At 46.2% G+C, this 24,531-nt stretch overlaps 1 protein-coding gene across 1 annotated transcript in view; it reads right to left on the bottom strand.

Annotated features, from left to right (window-relative positions):
- USP46 (ubiquitin specific peptidase 46) overlaps positions 1-7,073 on the bottom strand; it is a 30,271-nt gene extending 23,198 nt beyond the window's left edge. The window contains exon 1 of the mRNA XM_081875913.1: positions 6,411-7,073. Within this exon, the coding sequence (XP_081732039.1) occupies positions 6,411-6,446 (36 nt within the window). The 5' untranslated portion in view covers positions 6,447-7,073. The remainder of the gene's footprint in view (positions 1-6,410) is intronic.
- Positions 7,074-24,531: the final 17,458 nt, after the last annotated feature.

Below are 24,531 nucleotides of genomic sequence, written 5' to 3'. Positions count from 1 at the left end.
AAACCCATATTTTACTGCTGAATCAGAGCAAACAACAACCAGGTTTTCTGTGAATTGCCATTTGCTGTGATTCAGCAGTAAAAGACAGGTTTTCCCAGAGACAACAAAACTGCTCAGACATGAAGCTCTCACAGACCTGTGCCTGGAAAACATGGTGCGAAAGAAAGTCTGGATGAGCCCCAATATCCTTGACATGAAGGATCCTTTCTTTTTGGTGGGGACAGACCTCCTTTCTACTTAATATGCTGGAAAATAGATTTATTTATTTACTTGTCGGAATTACAAGCTTCATCCTTATATCCCCACAAGAGTCCGAATAAATTCTGCCATTTCAGGAGTGGTCTAAATGCTCTCCATCATGAGGATTCGCTCTTGTAAAAATGATCATCTTCAGGCAACCAATGGTAACTAAACAAGGAACCTTCTGGTTGCTCTGACAAACCAAATTCGATATGTCTAATTCCCCAGCGTTAATTCTCAATTTACAGTATTCATTTCAGGTGCACATGATAACATAATGTTTCCAAGTGAAACAAAACAAAAATCAATAGGAGAGTCCAGGATTTTTTCCTCCCAGTCAAAACATGGTTTCTTAAATAGTGTCGCTTATTCCAGGAATTCTCGAGCTTTTAAGCTGGGTGTGCCTGGGGACCTCAGCACAGTTCTCTGTACGGCTGTTTCTGGCAATGAAGGCAACTGAGAAAACTCATTTCAACGAAATGTTGGCAAGAAAGAGGAGTGAATAGTGCTCATGACTCTCAAACAGCCTTGCAAGTGACCCCAGGAAGGTCAAGACCCCACAGGCTGAGAGGTGCATTATGTTATAGGAAGGCTCCATTGTCCACCACTGATGAACGGCGCATACGACATCATCAGCAAGGGACATGCAGGCTCACCGCAAGGAGGGAAGATAGTGACTGAATCTAGCTGCTCTTGCAAGAACCTGAAAATAAGGAGGGATATAAACTAAAACAGAAAGATGTTCTGAGGAATGGCTTCAGATATTGTACTTGGATACTTCCTTTTATTCTTAATATTTTTATTTATTAAATTTCCATACCGCCCTTCCTCCAACAATCACAGGGTGGTTTGCAATATACAAACACAAAAATACGAAACATAGGAACAAAAACAGTACACTCCAGTTTCAAATGCCACAGTCAAAGCCAATTTCCCCACCTCTCCTTAAATACAAATTAATGAAGCAAACATTTTGACTAAACATTTTGCCGCCCTAAACAGGCAATCAAAAGTCCCAGCAGTCAGATTTGGCTCCCGGCGTTATTTTTGTTTTTTTATGTAATTTTATTTTAATTTTTATCCCAGGGATGGAGAAAACACAGATCCTTGGGACTTTCTCCAGGCCACAAATCCTCTTGAATCAAGCCCTGCACCAGCCTTCCTTGAGTGCTTCTGCCTGTCTGGAATATGTCCTTGAACTCTGAGAAATCCTATTGCTGGTCTGGATGGAGGGCAGTGAGGGATGTGGCATACTGTACAAATATAAAAGCCATTGCGCTGCCCCATTTAGTCTCTGTTCCAACTCATCAAAGCCCATTGTTCTGTTGCAACACACGCAGAGCAGTGGCAAAGCCTTCTCTCATGTCTGGGATGTTGTTGTTGTTGTTGTTTTGCTTTGTTTGTGGCAGGGGGGCAGTAGAGCCATGGAGCTTTTTGTAATTGAGGCTGAAAGTGGGGATGGGGGACAAGAGCTTCCATGGGACCCAAACAGGCAGGCCTGATTTTTGTTTGCCCCCAACAAAGAAATCCCAAGAATGTTTTTGCACTGTGAGGAATTTCTCTGTGCCCCCCTACTGTTTCAAGGCGGCTTCCTACCGCTTCAAAGGAAGAAAGGAGTCTCTGTTATTGCTCTTCCAACTACAGAATCATCAAACGGCACATGAAGGGAAGCAAAAAAAAAAAAAAAACCACCCATGTTATGCTGACTGCCTTTTCACTAACACAGAAAAGAATGGTTAAATGGGGGGAATCATTCAAACATGTAATCCTCCAGACGCATTTTACAGCTCTAGGAAGGCTGCACTGTGGACATTTGCTGAACATGCAGATGGGCTCATGGGCGTAGCCATGGGGGGCGCAGGGGGCAGCTGCCCCATCCAATTCAAGTAAAACAATAGAAATACTTAACTCACTGGCAAATCATGTGGGATCTGCCTGCCCCCCCAAAAAGTCCTGGCTACGCTCAGGGATAGGCTGTGAAACATACACAAAACCCATTTCAGGACTAGGTACTGGATAAAAAGCTTGCATATCCCCAAGCAGTTTCTCACACACTTCAGTAGACAGAGCCCCTGCTCAGAATTGTAGAGTTGGAAGGGGCCACGTGGATTCAACCCACATTGCTATGTGAAAAGGTAAAGGGACCCCTGACCGTTAAGTCCAGTTGCGGACGACTCTGGGGTTGCGGCGCTCATCTCTCTCTATAGGCCAAGGTGGTGTTTGTCCGCAGACAGCTTTTGGATCATGTGGCCAGCATGACTAAGCCGCTTTTGGCAAACCAGAGCAGCGCACGGAAACGCCGTTTACCTTCCCGCTGGAGCGGTACCTATTTATCTACTTGCACTTTGATGTGCTTTTGAACTGTTAGGTTGGCAGGAGCTGGGACTGAGCAACGGGAACTCACCCCGTTGCGGGGATTCGAACCGCTAACCTTCTGATCGGCAAGCCCTAGGCTCTGTGGTTTAGATCACAGCACCAATTACTGTTGTTGCAAAGATCACTTTGCTTACCTACAGCTTTACACAGAATTGTCACAAACTGCAATTTTTTTTGCCATTTGGACACACAAGTTTACAAATTTTCTCTATATATATATATACATGTATGGAATTACCCTTTTAAGGGCGAGCTTGTTGATGTTTATTGCTATTTTAATTTTATTGTATTTTCATATGCTGTAATCCACCCTGGAACCTTCAGATGAAAGGAGGGTAATATAATAAAATGTCAACAATAACACACACACACACACACACACACACACACAAAACACCAGTCAACTGAGGATAACACTTCATGTATCTGGTAATGCAGACTCTAGCTAGTACATGAAAAGTAATGCCCTAATAAATATGTTACAATGAAATCCTATACATGTCTACTCGAAGGGAAAGGGTTATTGAGTACAGTGGGACTTATCCCAAGCAAGCTTACGGTATATAGGATTTCAGCTTTAGGAATTAACTTTGGAGTACTTTTAGTCTTGGAGGTGCTGCAAGCCTCTGTTGTTGAAAGGTAGATTTTGGCCACTAAGGAGAAGGGCAGAACGTTTATTATCGTTGTTCTATTTCCGAAATCACATCTTTTTGGTATATGTTTATGCAACCGTGAGTCACTTAATTGTCAAAATAAGAAAGTAAATTGGTCCTTCTAGGCAAGTGGTGCGTGTGTGTGTGTGTGTTGTGCGAGTCTCAGAACCTGTCCTACTACTGCATCTTGAGTATCTTCCAAATTAAAGGCAAGGAAACCAGACAAGCTTACTGCTTAACAGCACACACAAGTTCTGTCACAAAAGGAAGAAACCAAAGCAGAAATGAAATACAGGCTGCTCTAAGGCCCACATTTTCAGAACCCCTTTTGACTTCAGTGAGCAAGCAGTGAAGGAATCAGCTTGAGGACTCAGGTCTTACACTTCCTGTTATAAGCATGTTTTCTGACCACAAGGCTGGTCCATCATCATATTTTGTGATGTGCTCTCATATGATATTATTATTATTATTATATATACCAAAGATCCCATGACAGTTCACAGCAAAAAAATACAGAATAAAACCATAAAGTACATAATAAGTACAAGAACAAAACCAACCCATAACAACCCCCAACATATTTTAAAGGCCATAGACTGTTCATCAGCCAAAGGCCTGGTTGAAGAGGAACATTTTTGCCTGGTGCCTAAAGAAGTATAATAAAGGTGCCAGATGAACGTCCCAGGGGAGAGCATTCCACAAATGAGGAGGTGGTCCTTGAGCAGTTCAAGGCTGTATCAGTCAAAACCAGCACTGTGAATTGAGCCTGGAAACTAACTGACAGCCAGTGCAGTCGGGCCAGGATCGGTGTAATATTCACACACCATCTTGCTTCGGTGAGCAACCTGGCTGCCGAATTCTGCACCAGGTGAAGTTTCCGAACCATCTTCAGAGGCAGCCCCACATCTAACACATTGCAGTAATCTAACCTAGAGGTTATCAGAGCATAGACGACTGAGGTTAGGCTATCCCTGTCCAGACAGGGGCACAGCTGGGCCACCAGCCAAAGTTGATGGAAGGCACTCCACGCCACTGAGGCCGCCTGAGCCTCAAGCAACAGCAAAGGATCCAGGAGGACCCCCAAGCTATGTACCCATTCCTTCAGAGAGTGTAACCCCATCAATAGCAGGCAACCTCCCATCCATACAGTCAAGGGAACCACCCACTAACAGTGCCTCAGTTGGCTCTCATCCAGTCCATTACCGAGGCAAGGCAATGTTCCAACACATCCATGCCACAGCTGTAGATGTAAAGGAGAAGTAGATCTGTGTGTCATCAGCAGATTGCTCACCATGTGCTCCAAAACTCCAGATAACCCCGCTCAGAGGTCTCATGTTGATAGGGGATAAATTGAGCAGAGGTTTTTTTTGGCCCAGAACTCACTAGAATTCAGTTCCGGCATCTCTCAGTTGAGTGTCATTGCCATTATAAGAGAACAAGGGAAGTATTCATGGTGAGTTCTGGCACCTCTTTTCCTAGCAAAACAGCACTGGCCCTGAGGCCACAATGAGGGTTCCACAGGGCCGAAGAACGTTCCCCAAGCATCACCCTCTGGAAACAGCCATCCAAGTGGGACTGGAACCACTGCAAAGGGGTGCCACCCACTCAAACTCCAGAAGGAAACCATGGGCAATGGTATTGAAATCCAGTAAGAAGTCAAGGAGAATTAACAAGGACACATTTCTCCTGTCTCTCTCTCCTGACAAGAGCTCATCATACAGGGCGACCAAAGCAGTTTCAGTGCCAAAACCGGGCCTAAGTCCCAACAGAAATGAATCTAGAAAATCGGTTTCCTCCAAGAGTGCCTGGATCTCATCTGTGACCACCCGCTCAAGAACCTTGCCCAAGAAGGGGGGATTAGCAACTGACGGTAGTTACTTAGATTTTCTGAGAGCAGGGAGGGTTTCTTAAGGAGTGGTTTTTACCACTAACTCTTTCCCTAGCTATTGATGCCCTCCAGTCTAAGCATGTACACACTGGTACAGCAAGTAAGATCTAGGTAGTTGTTTTTCACACAATTTGTTACCTACAGACACACAAGGAGATGACTCACTGGACCTAGTGACTTTTCACCCTTTGCGGGGCGGGGACTTGCCCACACCCTGCAAAATATTGCAATTCATTAAAGAGCTACTACTGTACAAGTTTTCCTGCAACTAGTTTGCATTGTCTCTCCTCCACCCTTCAGATAAATAACACTTTTTTATCACCTAGCTTCCAATTTACAAAGGAGAAAAATGTTTGGAAAATGTTGACACATTCGGTCAATAAGTTGAATGCAAAAACCTCCTGGTTAACTAAATTTCTAGGCAAAGAAGAGCAAAAGTGATCAAAGCTCTGCATCTAACTCCTGATTCATTCATTTCACTCAAAAGAGAGGCAGGTTGAAGGCCACATCTCTTAGCTCAGCTTATGCACAGAAGCTTAAACAACTCTTATTTGGACCAGTTCCTTTTGGAGCACATGCTTCCTTGAGGGACCAGCACTGCCCAGACGGAAATCACATGTTCATGTTTGAACCTGCCCAACATGTTTGCACGCTGAAAAAAACAATTCCTCCCTTGTTTCCAAAACCCAGTTATTCAGATCCCTGGCTCATCCGCACCTAGCACTGTACACCCGGTATTCTCCCGTGCAAAAAAAAGCAACACTGTGCAAACTTTCAAGGACGCCCCCCTCCTCCCCACACATGGTTCGGATGCCCACCTCCAGCATCCCGCCCACCGGATCAGCAGAGAGATCGCCTGCATTTCCAGACTTCCGCAGCTCCTCCTTCCAAAATGGCCCCGATCCTGGGAAGGGACTACTCGGGAGCAAGTCCTACTGGGCTGCAGTGGGCCTTTTACTTCCAAGTTCAGTGTGGCCCAGGATTGCAAGCCTGAAACTCTGGCAACCAATTCGGGGCGGGGGGGGGTGTGTGAAGCCTTGCCCTCTCTGCACGCCCCTTTCTGTGGATTCCGATCTCCCCATAACTGGGTGGGTTGTAGGGGGTGGGGAGGCGGAAGTGTGTGTGTGTGTGTGTGTGTGTGTGTGTGTGTGTGTGTGTGTGTGTTTAGTGGGTGCGGGGGAGGATTGTGCGGCTCTCTCCCCCGCCCCGTGCGCCCCTCCTGCCCCCAGCCAGGCCGAGCAAGCAATACTCACCATATTACAAATGGAGGCGATGTTTCTGACAGTCATGAGTCTAAAGGTTGCAGTGATCCCGCACCGCCATCTTTATGAGGTGAAAACCGGAATGGTCATGGCTGGGGAGGATCGGGAAGAGGCCGGGAGGAGCAGGGAGAGGCGGCGGCGGGGGGGGGGGGAGTGGAGAGAAACGGAAGCTCTGCCGAGGCGGGGGGGAGGGGGAGGGGAGGGGGAGAGAGATCGGCTGCTCCGCCTCGGGGCTCTGCAGGATCGGAGGCAGAGGCCACCCACCCACCCCCTTTCCCTGCTCTGCCGGCTAATTCCGCCGCTCCCAGGCCCGTCCAGGAGCCGCTGGGGGTGGCCGGGGTCTCCCTCTCAGCAGCAGCAGCAGCGGCGCGGCATTTCTGGGGGCGATCGGCTTCTCTCGTGGGCGCGCAGCCGCCCCCAGGCGAGCGCGGATCAGCGGCGCTGGTTTCCAGCAGCTGGGACAGGCGCGATCTCAATCCCCCCGCTTTCCTTCCTCCTCCTCCTCCTCCTCTTCCTCCTCCTCCGCCTCCTTCCCCCGCAGCGGGTGCTGTTGCGCCTCTTCCCTTCTCTCCATTGCAACGCAGCGCCCGGCGGCCAACTTTGACAGCGGCCGGGGAAGGGGAGGTCAGGGCCGGGTGAGTGGCGTCGCCACCAGCCAACCGCCCCGGGAAGGGGGCGCGCCGAGCAGCCAATGCCGGAGAGGCGGGAGGCGGGTTCCGCCAGCTCCGGGTCAAAGGGGCACCAAGGCGTTGGGTGTTTCTCCCACCCCCACCATCAAAGAGTCAGGGGTCTCGCCTCTTTTTCCCACGTTTTAGGACGCCAGGGCAAGAGGCCGGCTTCAGATCCTGCAGGAGCAGCACTCAGAAGGGCGACACTTGAGCACACGCGTGCATCAAGTGATAGGGAACACTTGATGCACGCGCGCGTGGGGAAACGTCGCCGTTTCGAAGGCTGGGAGAGGATATTTCCTCTCCGCTGGAAGCTGCGCATCCCTCGCGCCGCCTGGGATGCAATTGCTTTCCAGGCGAATCAGTTCTCACATCCTTGGTGCAGCCAGTCAACTGTGCAGTGATCAAGTGCAGAGAGGGACCCAGTGAGGCATGTGTGCATGTCTTGTAAAGCAGACGTTTGCTTCTGGAGAAAGAAACATCATCTCCCTCGCTGACAAGGACAAGGGGGAAATGTTACTGATTCTGCTCTTCCACCACCAGTATCAAGAGACATATATAACCAAGGCCACGCGGGGGGAGAGGTGCCCAGTGCGTTTTTAAAAATGCAAAGGATGGCCTGCTGGTTCTTGGGCAGCATTCTGTTCCCAGAACCCACAAGCAAGACATGAGTGAAATAGCACCCTCCTTCTTAAAGAATGGTATACAAAATGTCATGTTTGTAGCCTGAGAGTTGAATCTTACCCAGTGCTCTTGGGGGGGGGGGGCACTCAAGGGTTCACAGGACCAGCACCTTTTCTCCCTCCAAATGTTAAAAAGTACAGTGGCACCTCTGGTTACGTACTTAATTCGTTCCAGAGGTCCGTTCTTAACCTGAAACTGTTCTTAACCTGAAGCACCACTTTAGCTAATGGGGCCTCCTGCTGCTGCCATGCAATTTCTGTTCTCATCCTGAAGCAAAGTTCTTAACCCGAGGTAATATTTCAGTGGTACCTCGGGTTACATACGCTTCAGGTTACAGACTCCGCTAACCCAGAAATAGTACCTCGGGTTAAGAGCTTTGCTTCAGAATGAGAATAGAAATCATGCACTGGCGGCGCAGCAGCAGGAGGAGGCCCCATTAGCTAAAGCAGTGCTTCAGGTTAAGAACAGACCTCCGGAACGAATTAAGTATGTAACCAGAGGTACCACTGTATGACACTTACTGTAAGGCAGGGATCCCCAAACTCAGCCCTCCAGATGTTTTTGGACTACAACTCCCATCATCCCTAGCTAACAGGACCAGTGATCAGGGATGATGGGAAATGTAGTCCCAAAACATCTGGAGGGCAGAGTTTGGCGGTGCCTGATGTAAGATCTTCAAGATGAGTACTGGCACCTTTTTTAAAAAAAAAAAAAAGCACTGATATTACCGACTTTTAACAGTGGAAACTGGTCAATAGCCTCCAGGTTTAAGACACACAGGGGACACTGCATGATGCGCAAAGGTCTGTCTGCAGCATCTCACCTCCCCTTCCTTGCCCCTGGCCTCTGCCATCTGAGGCAACTGCCTTGCTCTGGTGGGGCAAACCCAGCAGCAGGAGACATAATATCACCCCAACACAAAGATTTATCACTGGAGACAGCTCATGCATTCTCTTGCAACTCCCCAAGTGTAATGTGATATGCATGATTTATTGGGGGGGGGCAGAACCGAGTTATCTGTAATGCAATTGGTTAGTTATTTTTTTTATTATTTACTTGATGGGAGGGCAGCTGCACCCCTGCACCCCCTGGCTATACTCATGGATGGACAGGAGTTTGCAAAGTGGGCCTAGTGCAGCTGATTCTGCCAAGTGCCTTTGTCTTGAGAGTGTTGTGCTTGAAGCAATGCCCTGTGATGTGTTCTGGCTGATTCATCCCTTACCATTCATTGCTTGCTGTTGCAGTTCTTGAATGATGAACAGCCATATGTGTGATCTTAGGCAAGTTTACTCAGAAGTCAGCTCCACTGAGCTCAGTTCATAGAACTGTAGAGATTAAGAGTCTCACAAACTACCGACTGAGCTATCTCAGTTCATTAAATGTACTGTACACAGAACAGCAATTGTGCAGCGCAATTCCACATATGATTATTTGGAAGCAAGTTCCACCAAATTTATTGGAACATGCCCCAAGGGGAATGGGGATGGGGCTGCAACTCAGCTAGGTGATCTGCACTTCTGCTAAACGGGCAGCTGCTACACCAAGGCTTTTCCTTTCAGCCCGCTTTCAAGTTACAGCTGTTTACTGGATTAGTCTCAGCCAGTATGGTCAATTACTAAGCAGTATGGTGGCGCTGTGGGTTAAACCACAGAGCCTAGGACTTGCCGATCAGAAGGTCGGCGGTTCGAATCCCCGCGACGGGGTGAGCTCCCGTTGCTCGATCCCTGCTCCTGCCAACCTAGCAGTTCGAAAGCACGTCAAAGTGCAAGTAGATAAATAGGTACTGCTCCGGTGGGAAGGTAAACGCCGTTTCCGTGCGCTGCTCTGGTGTGCCAGAAGCCGCTTAGTCATGCTGGCCACATGACCTGGAAGCTGTACACCGGCTCCCTCGGCCAATAAAGCAAGATGAGCGCCACAACCCCAGAGTCGGCCACGACTGGACCTAATGGTCAGGGGTCCCTTTACCTTTACCTTATAGGAGTTGCAGTGCACCAACAATCTGGTTCCCAATCCCTTTTTTAAATACTGTATTCTACTGTAAGTGGCATCTAGGGTCTTCCATTGTGTGCCCCACCCCAGCTGTGTGACCAATTTTGCTTGTAGAGCAGGCTTCCTCTACCTCGGCCCTCCAGATGTTTTTGGCCTACAACTCCCACGATCCCTAGCTAGCAGGACCAGTGGTCAGGGATGCTGGGAATTGTAGTCTCAAAACATCTGGAGGGCCGAGGTTGAGGAAGCCTGTTGTAGAGCATCACCCTGGTGTGAGTTTCTGACTATGTTCTGCTTCTCTCTCACCAAACTCCCTACTCCACCCATTCTGCTCCCCTAGCCAGCATAAGGATCCACCACTCAGTGCAAACTAGCATCAGTAATCTGCTGTAAATCCAGCGTATTTTGTTTGTGTTCCAGCATAGGGCAGTTTTACTAGTGATCCATTCCTGCCCAACAGGAGGCTAGTTTAAAATATTAGTTCATGTTAATAAAATTAGAATTGATTTTATTTTGTCATGCAATGTATATACTTGCCCTTCCAAAAAAAAACCATTTTTTTTTTTTAAGATTCAGAAGCTAGTAGAAGTGTATTTCAGTCTCTCAGAACACTCTGTTGCTGACCTTAAAAGGGGTGATTCTCAAACAAAGGAAATACCATCATGAAACCACCAAATCACAACTTATCAAGATAAAAATCCAATCTGATCCAAACTTGGGGGGTTAATAAAGATAACAGATTTGTTTTATTCCAATATAGGTGTTCATCAGCTTAGCAATGCCAGGATGTTTGCATTATTACAAATGCATCACCTCACAATCTTATTTGCTGAATGGTGGCATGTCTTCTTTCAATTTTTCTTGAGGAACTAACTGTAAACTCTGGTTTAACTACCACTGATGCTAAGTTGTTTTGTTTTTTAAAAGGGGGGGGGAGGCTCAACTCATGCCACAATAAGTTTGTTGGTCTTTTAAGATGCTGTGAGATTGTGTCAAATACAGCTGCCCCTCTGAAAACTAGTAACAAATAAGTGCAATGTTGGCAGGGTGCATATCACAAAGACGTATTTTCTTTTTTAATGGTTGACAAAGAAATGCTGGGAAAGCAAGAAATTTTATTCTTCAAAATAGTATCAGGAGGATAAGAACACTGAGCAATTGTTCTCATTGTATCCCTTCATAACAAACAAAACAGCCTTGTGTTTCCTTTCTCTGGTAAGACAAAATGAACTATTTATAACACAACTGTGCTTATATAATTTTTATTGAAAGGTCAAAAGAACACTCACCCTTGCATTTCCTTTTCACAGCCTGCTGCTCATTTGCCTCCAAATGCTCTCAACCAAAATGTTATCAGAAAATATCCATTTTGCTGTGGGTGGTTGTATTAATAATAATAATAATAATAATTTTATTTATACCCCGCCGTCCCTAGCCAAGGCCGGGCTCAGAGTGGCTTACAAGCAATAATAAAAACAAGTTGAATGATTACAACTTAAAAACAAAATTAAAATACAGCATTAAAACATTGAAACATTAAAATATTAAAATGTAGCCTCATCGCAGGAGGAGAAGGAAAAGAAAAAAGAAAGAGAGGGAGGGAATCAAATTGGCTCCAAGCCAAAGGCCAGGTGGAACAACTCTGTCTTACAGGCCCTGCAGAAAGAAATCAGATCCTGCAGGGCCCTGGTCTCATGAGGCAGAGCGTTCCACCAGACCGGAGCCAGAGTTGAAAAGGCCCTGGCTCTGGTTGAAGCCAATCTAACTTCCTTAGGGCCCGGGACCACTAGGGTGTTGCTATTTATGGACCTTGAGGTTCTCCGTGGGGTATACCAGGAGAGGCGGTCCCGTAGATACGAGGGTCCTAGGCCGTGAAGGGCTTTAAAGGTAAAAAGCAGCACCTTAAATCTGACCCTGTACTCCACTGGGAGCCAGTGCAGCTTGAAAAGCACTGGGTGAATATCCTCCCATGGCAGAGACCCCATGAGGAGCCTCGCTACAGCATTCTGCACCCGGTGGAGTTTCTGGGACAGCTTCAAGGGCAGCCCCGCGTAGAGCAAATTACAGTAGTCAAGCCTGGAGATGACCGTCACATGTGGCCAGGGCGGGGCGGGAAAGGTAAGGGACCAACTGCTTGATGCGACGAAAGTGGAAAAATGTCGCTGTTGCTGTAACTTGCGCCTCCATGGAAAGGGAGGCATCAAGGATTACACCCAAACTCTTAACGGAAGGCAATGGCACTAATTGGGCCCCCGCAAGAGAAGGGAGTTGGTCCCTCATCCCCATGCCATCCCGACCCAGCCATAGGACCTCTGTCTTCGAAGGATTTAGTTTCAATTGGCTCCCACGAAACCATCCAGCCACAGCTTCCAAGCATCTGGTGAGTTTGTTCGGGGCCAAGTCGGTGTGGCCATTCATCAGCAGATAGAGCTGAGTGTCATCAGCATATTGGTGACAGCCCAGCCCAAAGCTCCGGATAATCTGGGCAAGGGGGCGCATAAAGATGTTAAAAAGCATCAAAGAGCCTCAAAGCCATACAACTACCTGGACTAGCTAACATTGCTTTGCCTTATCTACATTTCAAGCTCATGCGTAGAATTGGATCTCAAAATTCATGGGCCACAAACTTCCTCACCCCTCCAAAAGCACACAGAATTAATCCAAGAGTGAAGAGCCGTAGCAACAGACAGTATGAGCACGCTGATCCCATCCGCTCACCCTGTTCCCTGGCTGGTCTACTAGCCTGGCTAATGTTGGGCAGAACTGCTGGGAAGAGTGATGGGGGGTGTGCCTTGCTGCCAATTGTTAAGACATTCATAGAATCATAGAACTGTAGAGTTGGAAGGGACCACGAGGGTCATCTAGGCCAACCCCCTGCAATGCAGGAATCTTTTGCCCAGCGTAGTGCTCAGACCATGACTCTTGAGATTAAGCTTCTCATGCAGGTCATCTGAAACAAGAACAACCAGAAGCTGATAGTAGGGCATAACAAGTTTATCACTGCCTTTGCTTGTTGTTTCATGCTGCTGCTATTTGTGGGGGATGGGTGGTGGTTCTCAGTGAGACTGTGGAGTCCCAAGGGAGGAGGTGTAGCATTTATTCCAATCTTTCGGTGAGAGCTTGAGTCTGGGGGACAGCAGCCTGAGTGGAAACAGGCCTGCTGGCCATGAATGCACATGTACTTGATGTCAGGAGCTCAGCCCTACACTTGAGTTGGACCCTGGCAGAGACACATGCCCGACTGGCATGTTCTCTCCCTCCTGGCCGTTTGTTTGGGAGCTTCATAAGCTTTCTTCAGCCCAAACATCACAACAACTGATACCAACCGGCACAGGCACACTTAGGGATCCGCAGAGTTTGCGCATCATGCCTAACAGACCTCAGCAACTCAGCATTTTGGCTAATCTACTTTATTTACATATAAACACACATGGAGCACTGCAACATGGCTCCCTCTCTCTCTAGCATCAGACAGCAAAGAGAAAAAACAAAGGACAATAGTCCCACTTCATGGAACACAGTAACACAAACATCCTGTCTCCATCACTTCCCACTCTGTGGAGTCAAAACATACACCGTCGTGTGATAGACAACAATCCCATGATTGCAATCATGGAGCAGGAATTCTAACACTTGACTGGGGTCAAAAAACTGGGTGCTTGTTACAGTCTGGTTCTATAGCAGCTGCTTCTATTGAATCAGGATCCTCTTGTATGCTAAGTAAAGTGCATGATTATATTACTATTATATATTATAAATTATTTATAATTGTTTTTATATTATACATTTGCTAATGATATTACATAACTTGTGTTCTAATGATGATATTCTATTATGTCCCTGCTTTTGTTGCTTATTTTGTGTAAGCAGCTTTGGCATTCATCTGAATGGAAAGTGACAAAGAAGTACAATCAGCCAAGAAAACCAACTTAATTGGGAGTCTTTTTTTGTTGTGGTGGCTTTTGTGAAACCATTGAGAACCAAAAACCCTTTTTGATTTACTGACAGCTATATGTAGGAGTATACCATTACTTTCTGCCCACACCTGTAAAATAGTTTTGTTTGTCACATGAATGAAATATGGGCCAATGGACAATGACACTGGCAAGCCTTAACTCTATCACACTCTTTTCCTTTTCTTTTAGAAATTAAGCATTGCCCTCATGAATTTGGACAGCATCATGAGTACATGTCCTTTTCCTTTTTTTAAGTTCATCACTTTGATGGTACTGCATTCCTGTCCATTCCCACTCACGTTCACCTCTGACCATTCTTGAAGGTCCACAGTAGTCCTCTCAGTCATAAACTAAGAGGGTAGAAACCAGTGGTTTTTTCTATAGTGAGAAGGGAACGGCAGGAGGATTTGTTTTCTGTCTAAGAATTAGACAGTAGGCAGCCTCACAGTGACCTGCCAAATTCATCAGCCAGAACAAGACATCACCAAATGCATAAAGCAGGTTAACACTTTGTGCTAATAGCAAGTTAGGGGCTTTTATTCCTAAAGGTCCGTATAGTAAAAGCTATGGTTTTCCCAATAGCGATGTATGGAAGTGAAAGCTGGACCATAAAGAAGGCTGATCGCCAAAGAATTGATGCTTTTGAATTATGGTGCTGGAGGAGACTCTTGAGAGTCCCATGGACTGCAAGAAGATCAAATCTATCCATTCTTAAGGAAATCAGCCCTAAGTGCTCACTGGAAGGACAGGTCGTGAAACTGAGGCTCCAATACTTTGGCCACCTCATGAGAAGAGAAGACTTCCTGGAAAAGACCCTGATGTTGGGAAAATGGAGGGCACAAGGAGAAGGGGACGACAGAGGACGAGATGGTTGGATAGTGTTCTCGAAGCTACCAGCATGAGTTTGACCAAACTGTGGGAGGCAGTGGAAGACAGAAGTGCCTGGCGTGCTCTGGTCCATAGGGTCACAAAGAGTCAGACACGACTAAACAACAACAACACCTTTATTTACAGCAGCTTTTTGCAGTTGGTCTGATTCTCCATAAATACCCCTGGAATATGATTATTTTATCGTATAGCCATTCCTTTCCCTACCTTGCAACTTAATTACATTTCATAAAGTTGTATTCCCTGTGCAAATTAGTGCCTTTGTAGAGAGAGTCCCAATGAGACTAACCTTCTTTGTGTACATAATATTTGTCTTTATTGCAGCTGCTAGTTGGTTCAAAAAAATTCCTGCCTTCTGTGGCGTAAAAGCTTGAATAAGGTTGCAGCTGTGACCTAATAATAATTTGGTAACCCATTCAGTGAAGACGTCATAAATTATACTAGCACTGGAGTCATTTAAAATAGGGAAATGCTACAGAAAATATTAATCCTTCCCAGGAACATATGATTTTCCCACCTTTCCTGGAAAATTGATAAAACATAAATTAACCATAGAAGAGACATATTGCTGTTCTGTTTTTGTTTTTTCAAGTAAACTAGAAAAAGGGGCATGGACAAATTCAGGGCAATTAAACTGATAGCAAATTGAATTGATAGCAAATTAAAATCTCACATGTTCAGAAGTGATATTCCACTGAATATTATTTTTAGTTGCATGTTTCTCTTTCATAGGGGTTGGGGAACAAAATATTTTTTTGTCCTAGAGGGATTTGAACTAGTGATTCTAAGGACATGCTTATACATTTGTGTTTGCCTTAGCAGATAGTACAACAGAAGTCTCTTGAATATTCCTGTGACACTTTGCCTGGCTGTCTGTGCTGTCCCACCCCACTGTGCTGGGGGTGTAGAGCCAGGAAATGGTCCCATTCTGTACCATTCCTGATTGGTAGGTTTTAGTAATATTTCCAGGGACTGTGACAGGTAGGCAGTCTGCCCTATTCACAGTGTTTTGGGATGTTTCTAGCCGTGTGTTTCCATCCTTGGGATTAGTATTGGATACAATGGCAGTTCCTTTGGCACAGTGATGTATCTACCCCCGGGTACAGGATTGCTCTTCTGCACCCCTCAAATTTCCCACCATTTGGGGAAGAGGAGGAGTGTAACAACATTTTGAAGGTGGTCTTTAAGAAACAAAAATAGCACATTATCATTGAAGGGTTGACAAGGAGTGCAAAACGGTTCTTCTGCCTTTGTAAAATACATACTGCTTCTATGTGCTCTTTTTCCATCCAGTATTTGTGTATGCCAATCTAGAAATGTTAATTGCAGGGCATATGTATAGTGGAAGTCAAATAGTGGGGTGCACTGACAGTATGTGGGCTGAAGACATACTACGAGCTATTTTCAGCATCGTATAATAAGACCAACATGTATAGGGTAAGCATAAATCCATGCAATAGCAGCAGCCAGGGACTCCAAATTGAAATTGCAGCTTGACTAGCTTTTATTTATGGCTTGTATTCTTCATAAAAGTTCATGGGGTAATTTTGAATGAAGGATAGAAGTGTGTTCATGTTTATTATTGCAATGCTCTCTGGGCCTTGCCGGGCCTTGTGCACAAATATCTAGAATGATTTTTAAAGTTGCTTTAAAAAAAAAAAAAAAAAGGAATTGGCATGTTTGCTGCTTTGCCGGTGGAGACAGAGCCTGGCCCACTTGCAAGATGGCACTTTTGCTTCCAGAACCTTTCCTTCACATTTATGGAAGTGATTCACGGCAAGTGCAAATGTCTCGCTGTTGGTGTCCTGCTTACTCTGGCCACAACTAGACAGCGGGGCTTTGCATCTGGCACTTGTTCTCCCTTAGATTCCCACCCCCTCTCAAATAGGATGGTTGTGCCCTTGAAAATGTAGCTGGCCAACTCTGTGGTCCACATTACCAATCCAAACTCAACTACAAATGTCAATGGCAACACCAATAATTCGCATTTTTATTTTTTTTAAAAAACCCTTAATTTACTATAAATAGCATGGTGCTGATAATGCCAAGGTCAGAGGTTCAATTCCTATATGGGACAGCTGCACATTCCTGCATTGGAACAGATGATCTTCAGGGTCCCTTCCAACTCTCTGATTCTGTGATCTAGAAAGGGAGAGTTGGATTAAGAAGGAAATACAGTACAGTGGTACCTCAGGTTATATACGCTTCAGGTTACAGACTCCCCTAACCCAGAAATAGTGCTTCAGGTTAAGAACTTTGCTTCAGGATGAGAACAGAAATCGTGCTCCGGCGGCGCGGCAGCAGCAGGAGGCCCCATTAGCTAAAGTGGTGCTTCAGGTTAAGAACAGTTTCAGGTTAAGAACGGACCTCCGGAATGAATTAAGTACTTAACCCGAGGTACCACTGGACTGTACTAGCAAGGCTGCTTGATCCAGCCTTTGCGGAAACCAGATACCCAACAGAGAGCAATAGGCGGAAGCCCAACTCTCCCGCAGCTCTAAACTGCAACTAGAAATGGCGGCGCTTGTAACAAAGTAACACCTTGTACTGTTACGCTGCAGTTCCACTTATTTCGTGGGCCAAACCTGCGCATCAAATAGCACAATGCAAAGCGAACTGCAACCCCCACCTCCCCAATGCCACGAGGGGGAAACCAGTCGCGGGCTACACGGCAGGGCGACTGCAAGCCACCGTCTCTTCATATTTATCCTCCTGCAATGCGCAGAGAACGGACAGCATCTCCCTTCCCTCTTCACGCAAGAAGCGCCTGCTCCCTTTTCCATTTCCACAGAGGTTGGATGGCCACCTGTCCTGTTTGACCGAGTTCCCTGCGTTAAAAGGGGGTTGGACTGGATGACCCTCAGGGACCCCTTCCAACCTCTCCCATTCTACATAGCTGTCAACTCTTCCCTTTTTTTAAAAGGGAAATGCCCTTATTCCGAATAGGATTCCTGGCAAGAAAGGGGTAAAGTTGACAGCTATGCATTCTAGCATTCTATGCCTATTGCTTAGCCCACCTCCCTCGCCAATCCCGCCTTCTCTTTCAGATAAGTCACGTGCCTTCTCCTCTCCACCAATCAGCGACGCAGCCAGAAGAGGCGCTTGCCTGGAGTGGACGAATCCTCTCTCTTCCCACCCCACCCCCCACCGCTCGCGCCGTTCTCATCCCTTGCGCGCGCCCCGGGCCCTAAGTCTCGCGCGATCGGCTTTGCCCGCTCGCTATATAAACCCGCTGAAGGCGCGCTTGCCCCCTTTTGCGCCCTTTCCGCTGCTGGGCTGGTTGGTCGGGGTGGTTTGGCGCTGCTGGGCCTACCGAGGTTGGAGGTAAGCATGGCCGCGTGCGAGGTGGAGCTGGCCTTGAAAGTGGACTTTCCCCCGCGGAGCCCCTTAAACATTGCGCACCATAAGCGTCCCGTGCTTGAGGTGGTCAACACAGGGGGGCAGAGGATCCCTCTCACTGAAACCCGGCGCAGGGCTGCCGCCCTCTGCTTCCGGATCCTGTCGTGAGAGACACGTGCTGGAGCTCCTGCTTGGCCCGGGAAGGGCCATTTCGGTGTGCAACTGTCTGTGGCGCTGGATTGACGCCCGTGGTTTGGAGGGGTGGGTGGGTGGCAGGCCCAAAAATAGATGCCCCGCACCCCCTTAAGTTTCCCAGCTTCATTCAAGAAAGAGCACTTAAAAAAAGGGTGTCGTTGAACCCATGCATTCAGTCACCGGCCTAAATTGTAGAGTTGGAAGGGATCCCCAAAGCTCATCTAGTCCAGCCCCCCCCCCAATGCAGGATTTCATAGCCTGTGAAATACAGGCGAAAGAGGATGAAACAGATTAAAGGGCTAACTAGTATCCACGTTTGAATGGCTTGTCTTTCACTGCTCAGCAAGAGTTAATTTTGCTGTGCAAATAAGTTAAGAGTTGGGCGTGAAAGCCTGGCAATGTCCCCTTGTATTTTATGCTTGGGCTGCATATGTACTGTACTTTAAAAGCACACTCAAGGGGGTTTGAGCGTTGTGGTTTACCCCTTACAGAGTTGTAATTCCCAGCAGCCCTTAAAAAGCTGCAGTACCCAAAATTATTTGAGGGAGGAAATGTGCTTTAGATGCACAGTGCACACACAGCCTTATACCCTGCTTTGCCCCAAAAAACGTTCAGAGTGAAATAAGATTGGGAAGGTATATAAAAAGGCAGTATTAAATTTAGGAAATGCGTAACTAAAATTTAATTACAGATGATTGGCAGATAAGCTGAAGGAAGCCCATAATATATAATTTGTGATAAACTTTTGGTATGGTATCATATGTATAATGTAGAAAACTAATAAAAACTTTTATTTTTTTAAAAAAACCTTTCAGAGTGGCCTTTATATACAGCCAGGCCTGCTTACAGCTGCTGGAACTACATCAGGTACCTTCAGACAATTTTTCTGGGCATTGAAAAAGAAACACATTTTTTTTTAAAAAAAAAAACAAAATTGCAAATTTTGTTGCCATAAAAATATTTTGAGTTCTTTCTCTCCTCACATAGAATCATGTCTTCTCTCTCTTACGTTTTGTTAACCCTATAAACATCCATCACACTGGACCAATAGAAATAATAAATATTCTTCATTCATTCCCAACCCTTCACCCTAATGTTCCAGGGCAGGTTACAGCATTAAAACACAGTTTCCAATCATAAAAAATAGGATGGGTCCTAAAAAATATGTTGTATGAGGATATTGGGGAACAAGGAACCATTTGTGGCATCTTCTCACAATGTTCACTCTGCAGTATGAGTCTCTAGAGTAGAACTTGAGGGTCAGGATAGTGCTCTGGAACTACAAAAACTGACAGAAAATGCTGCTTGAATGCTACAGGAATTCAAATTTAAAACACACACCTGCCCAGAACCTTTTGGTTGCTAGCATTGGGAAGAAAGCAATAAATCTCGATAGTAGTATTCCCATTGTGCATTCCCCCTAATTTGATCTACAAGCAGTGACATGATGAAAAACCAGTGTTGCAATTCTTCAGATTATTGGGCTTTTGATACATGTTATGACAAAATTTGGTACAGTTGCCTTGACTTTACAAGGTTGAAACATTTGCTGCTAGCTTTGTGTTCTTCAAAAGCCATAGTAACAAAAGTAGCCAGTTAACTAATTCTTCTGTTGCAGGTATGTTCCAGTAAAAGCAAAAGCCTTGTCATCTTACCCGCAAGGCCTGCCACAAAGTGTTCGGTAACTGAACAAGCTGGAAGCAATATTCCTTTAGGTAGAAGGTAAGAATTAATGACAAGCCTTTCTTTAGATCATTTGAATCTGTTTCTTGGCCCCAGAGCTTGCAGTGAGCCCCTTGCACTAACTTTTCATTCTATTTTGCATCCATCCCAAGTGCCTTACTTAAAACTCAGTGGCCTTGCCTCGGTCTACTTTTTGACCTCATTTTCAATTACAACACTGCCTGTGATTCTTTCCCCTCCAGTGCTGTCTTACAAAGCTCTCTTCTAAACAATTCTACCTATGTTTCCTTGCTGTCCTTGATGTCTGTAACTTATCCAAGGATGCCTGCATGTTACTTCAAATCCTTCCTCTGTACCACCCATTTTTCCAATAAGTCATTGGCCCCTAACCCCTTGCTGCGTATTGCATATGCATGTACGCATCTCTGGCCTCTCAAAGTACTGCCTACCAGCAACCTGTTTTTTGCACAGTTCTCTTAAGTGTCATGTAATTTGATGGTGCTAGATAATCATTGCTTGAGACTACTTGCTTATGGCCAGTAACTTGTACAGTGGTGCCCTGCAAGACTAATGCCTCGCAAGACGAAAAACCCGCTAGACGAAAGAGTTTTCCGTTTTGGAGGTGCTTCGCAAAACAAATTTCCTATGGGCTTGCTTCGCAAGACGAAAATGTCTTGTGAGTTCCTGTGGGGTTCCCCCCCCCCTTTTTCTAAGCCGCTAAGCCGCTTATCTGCTTATTCGCTAAGCCGTCAATGGGCTTGCTTCGCAAGACGAAAAAACCGCTAGGCGAAGAGACTCGCGGAACGGATTAATTTCGTCTTGCGAGGCACCACTGTACCAGTGTTGCACAAAATGCTAAGTGAGATAAAGTGCAGCTTTATTCCTGTGTAGGAGATGCAGGGTCAGAACATGGGCTGATTAATAAAAAACAAAGAAACAATGCTAGATTTGTAAGGTAAAGGTAAAGGGACCCTTGACCATAGGTCCAGTTGTGACCAACTGGGGTTGTGGCGCTCATCTCGCTTTATTGGCCGAGGGACCTGGCGTACAGTTTCCGGGTCATGTGGCCAGCATGACTAAGCCGCTTCTGGCAAACCAGAGCAGCGCACGGAAATGCAGACCTATTTATCTACTTGCACTGCAGACCTATTTATCTACTTGCACTTTGACATGCTTTCGAACTGCTAAGTTGGCAGGAGCAGGGACCGAGCAACTGGAGCTCGCCACCTCATGGGGATTAGAACCACCAACCTTCTGATTGGCAAGTTCTAGGCTCTGTGGTTTAACCCACAGCACCATCCGCATCCCTCCAGATTTGTGAGTAGGAAGGATTTAAAGGAAAAGGGTCTAATACAGCAACTGATGAATCTGAAAAGCATTGTGCTTAAATGGTTTGGTCTGTTTCTTGATTTGGCGTGAATGTTTGCAGATCAGTGGATTTAGTAGTTGCCAAGTGATAAACGTCAATGTGTGAACTAAGTATTTTGGAGTCAAAGTCTTTGGAGTTGCAGGCACTAGATTTCCCCCTTTTTAGCTTTGCCCTCTTAAGGCTGGTGGTGCTTTAAGTGGCCAACACAAAGGGGTAGAGTAATTCTCTCTTAAACCCAGAGGCGAGAACGCAACTTTCCTCTGGATCCTGTCGGGAGGAACAAACATAAGAAAATACTTATTAAATGTCTACTGTGATACAATGATCTATCTTGCTCATCGGCCCATGGATTTTGTACTTTCTTGATAGTTAGGTACATGTAAAACTTTTTAGGATGTAATGGATATATTCTTTTAGGAGATGCCTGGGCGGTTATCCAGAGCTTCGAGCATCCCTGACAACTAGGAAGACCAAGCATCTGGGTGAGTACTATGAACAGCTGCAGATGAATGGATTATAGATGGTTCTGTAGAAACTGCAGGTGTGGCAAGGGAAGATTCATTCCTCTGGCTGACATTTCATTACCAAGTAAAGAAGAGGCACAATGCAGTAGCCTGTAAGAACAATGATTTCTGTTTGTGCAGTGGAACTTTCCCCTCCCCGTTCATGCCCCACACTAGAGAAATTTTGAAACCATGTGAGAAAACAAAAAATATTGGGTTGGGGTTTTTGGGTTTGTTTGTTTTTTGAAAAATACATAGTCCTTCTGCCCACGCCATCACCCTTTACAAATCAAGTTACTTTGTTACTTGAGAAACAAAAGTTTTATTTTACAGTGGTACCTCGGGTTACAAACTTAATTCATTCCAGAGGTCTGCTCTTAACCTGAGGTACCACTTTAGCTAATGGGGCCTCCTGCTGCTGCCACGCCACCAGCAAATGATTTTTGTTCCCATCCTGGGACAAAGTTCTTAACCCAAGGTACTACTTCCAAGTTAGCGGAGTCTGTAACCGAAACAGCCAAGGGACCACTATATAAATTTGTTTGCCATAGCATTACCATGTTTGGTATATTAAAAGTAGTTTATTCAGACGATAATTACAAATTGAATTTAGTTGTTATTTTGTTACAAGTATAACCCCAACACAAGCCTTTGATCAATTTCAGATTCTTTCTGTTCCTCTGTACTTTCTCCTACGAGAGGACAGAAAGCGACCCACCAACCTTGCTAACAAGGGGAAGCCCACTAAGAAGGCACCAAATCTTTCTTTTGTGTTAACGGCAGTGCCTCCTAGTGGCCAAAATGCATCTTGCTCTTGTCTTCAGTGTACAAGAAATGCAGCGGTTCTCAACCTGTGGCTCGCGACCCCTTTGGGGGTTGAACAACCTTTTCACAGGGGTCGGCAGGCTTTTTTTGGGGTGAGCTCCTCCTCCAACAGCCTCTGCTACTCGCAAGGGCAAGCACAGGAGCCGCGTTTAGCAGAGCGGCGGTGGCACAGGCGGCAGCAGCAAACCTCGGCCACACGCAGCCGCCACTCGCCCATTGGCCAAAATGGATAACAATACAAAAAATAAAGCTGTAAAATCAAGGCAGGTGTCAACACTGATGGCATTCACTTATGCCCATAAGTATAGCCAACTGATGTCTGTTTTAGCCTAACGTTTCCTCCTGTGCTACTTTTTTCTACTTCCAGAGTTTCTTGCACCCGGGTCTCACGCTTAAATTAAAACAGCAATATGGAAAGATTCTTTAGTTTGGCTGACGACTTTGCAGCCAAGTTCCTGGAGGTTGTGACGACGGAGGGCTACGTTCCACAGCAGGTCTTCAACTGCGACGAGACCGGGCTGTTTTGGAAGAGGATGCCCAAAAGGACTTTCATCACTCAGGAGGAGGCCAGGCTGCCTGGCCACAAGCCCATGATGGACCGTCTGACCCTGCTCTTCTGTGCCAACGCAAGCGGCGACCTGAAGATCAAGCCCCTGCTGGTGTATGACTCTGAGAACCCACAGGCCTTCAAGAAACACAAGGTCGACAAGGAGCAGCTGAGTGTCATGTGGCGATCCAACAGTAAGGCTCGGGTCACACGTGTGCTGTTTGTGGACTGGGTCAATCTTGCTTTTGGCCCTGCTGTCAAACAGTACCTGCTGGACAATGACCTGCCACTGAAGGCTTTGCTTCTGATGGACAATGCTCCTGCTCATCCTAAAGGCCTTAAGGAGGACTTGTTGGAGGAGTTCAGCTTCATCAACATCATGTTCCTGCCGCCTAACACCACGCCACTGCTCCAGCCGATGGATCAGCAGCTCATCGCCAGTTTCAAAAAAAACTACACCAAGGAGCTTTTCAGGCGATGCTTTGAGGTGACTGATTGCACCAACATCACCCTGCGGGAATTCTGGAAGAACCACTTCGACATCGTCATCTGCTTGAAGATTATCACCACGGCCTGGAACGGGATCAGCCAGAGAAATTTGAATTGCGCTTGGCGCAGCCTGTGGCCAGACTGTGTGGCACCAAGTGACTCTGATGCACCAGAGTCAACAGTGGTGCAGGACATTGTTTCCTTGGGGAGGACCATGGGCCTGGAGGTCACAGAGGAGGACGTCTGCGAGCTGGTGGAGGAGCACGACCATGAGCTGACCACCCAGGAGCTGGTCGAACTGCAGGCAGAGGCTGCGCAGGAGCGGGCCTTGCTGGAAGAGGAAGCAGCTGAGGAACGGCTGTCCTCCAAAGGACTGAGGAACATTTGCCAGAAGTGGAAAGATGTGCAGGCTTTTGCAGAACAGTACCACCCTGACAAGGACCTGACACGTGACCTTGGGAACACTTTTGATACGACGGTCATGTCGTCTTTCAGGGAGGTGCTGAAAAGGCGGGTGAAGCAGCAGACCATGGACAGGTTCTTCAGCAAGAAGCAAAGAGTGTAAGAGGAACCTTCTTCGAGTTGTCCCCCAGAGTCTTAGAAAATGTATGTACAGTACTGTACACTTTGGTGATTTTTAAATGCTTTTCTGTCATGTTTAGAAATTTAAATTATTGTTCCTTCAGTTTTTGAAATGCTCTTTACAGTATGTGTGACTTTAAAGAGCACTTAATAAACTCTTTTTGTACCAAATTTGGCTTTGTTTGGACTTTTTTTGACCATAGGAACGCATTAATTGATTTTCAATGCATTCCTATGGGAATCCGTGCTTCGCAAGACGAAAAAACTCGCAGAACGAATTAATTTCGTCTTGCGAGGCACCACTGTACTAGTAAAAAGCAACAACTTGTTGAGGATGACAAAGAAGAAGTTGATGAAGAAAGGAGCCGCAAATACAGAAAACAAGATGAAAGTTA

The sequence above is a fragment of the Podarcis erhardii genome, assembly GCF_964252035.2.
Source record: "Podarcis erhardii genome assembly, chromosome: 9".
NCBI classification, from domain to species: Eukaryota; Metazoa; Chordata; class Lepidosauria; order Squamata; family Lacertidae; genus Podarcis; species Podarcis erhardii.
Note: the sequence above shows the minus strand (reverse complement) of the source record. Positions and strands in the feature narration are given on the sequence as shown.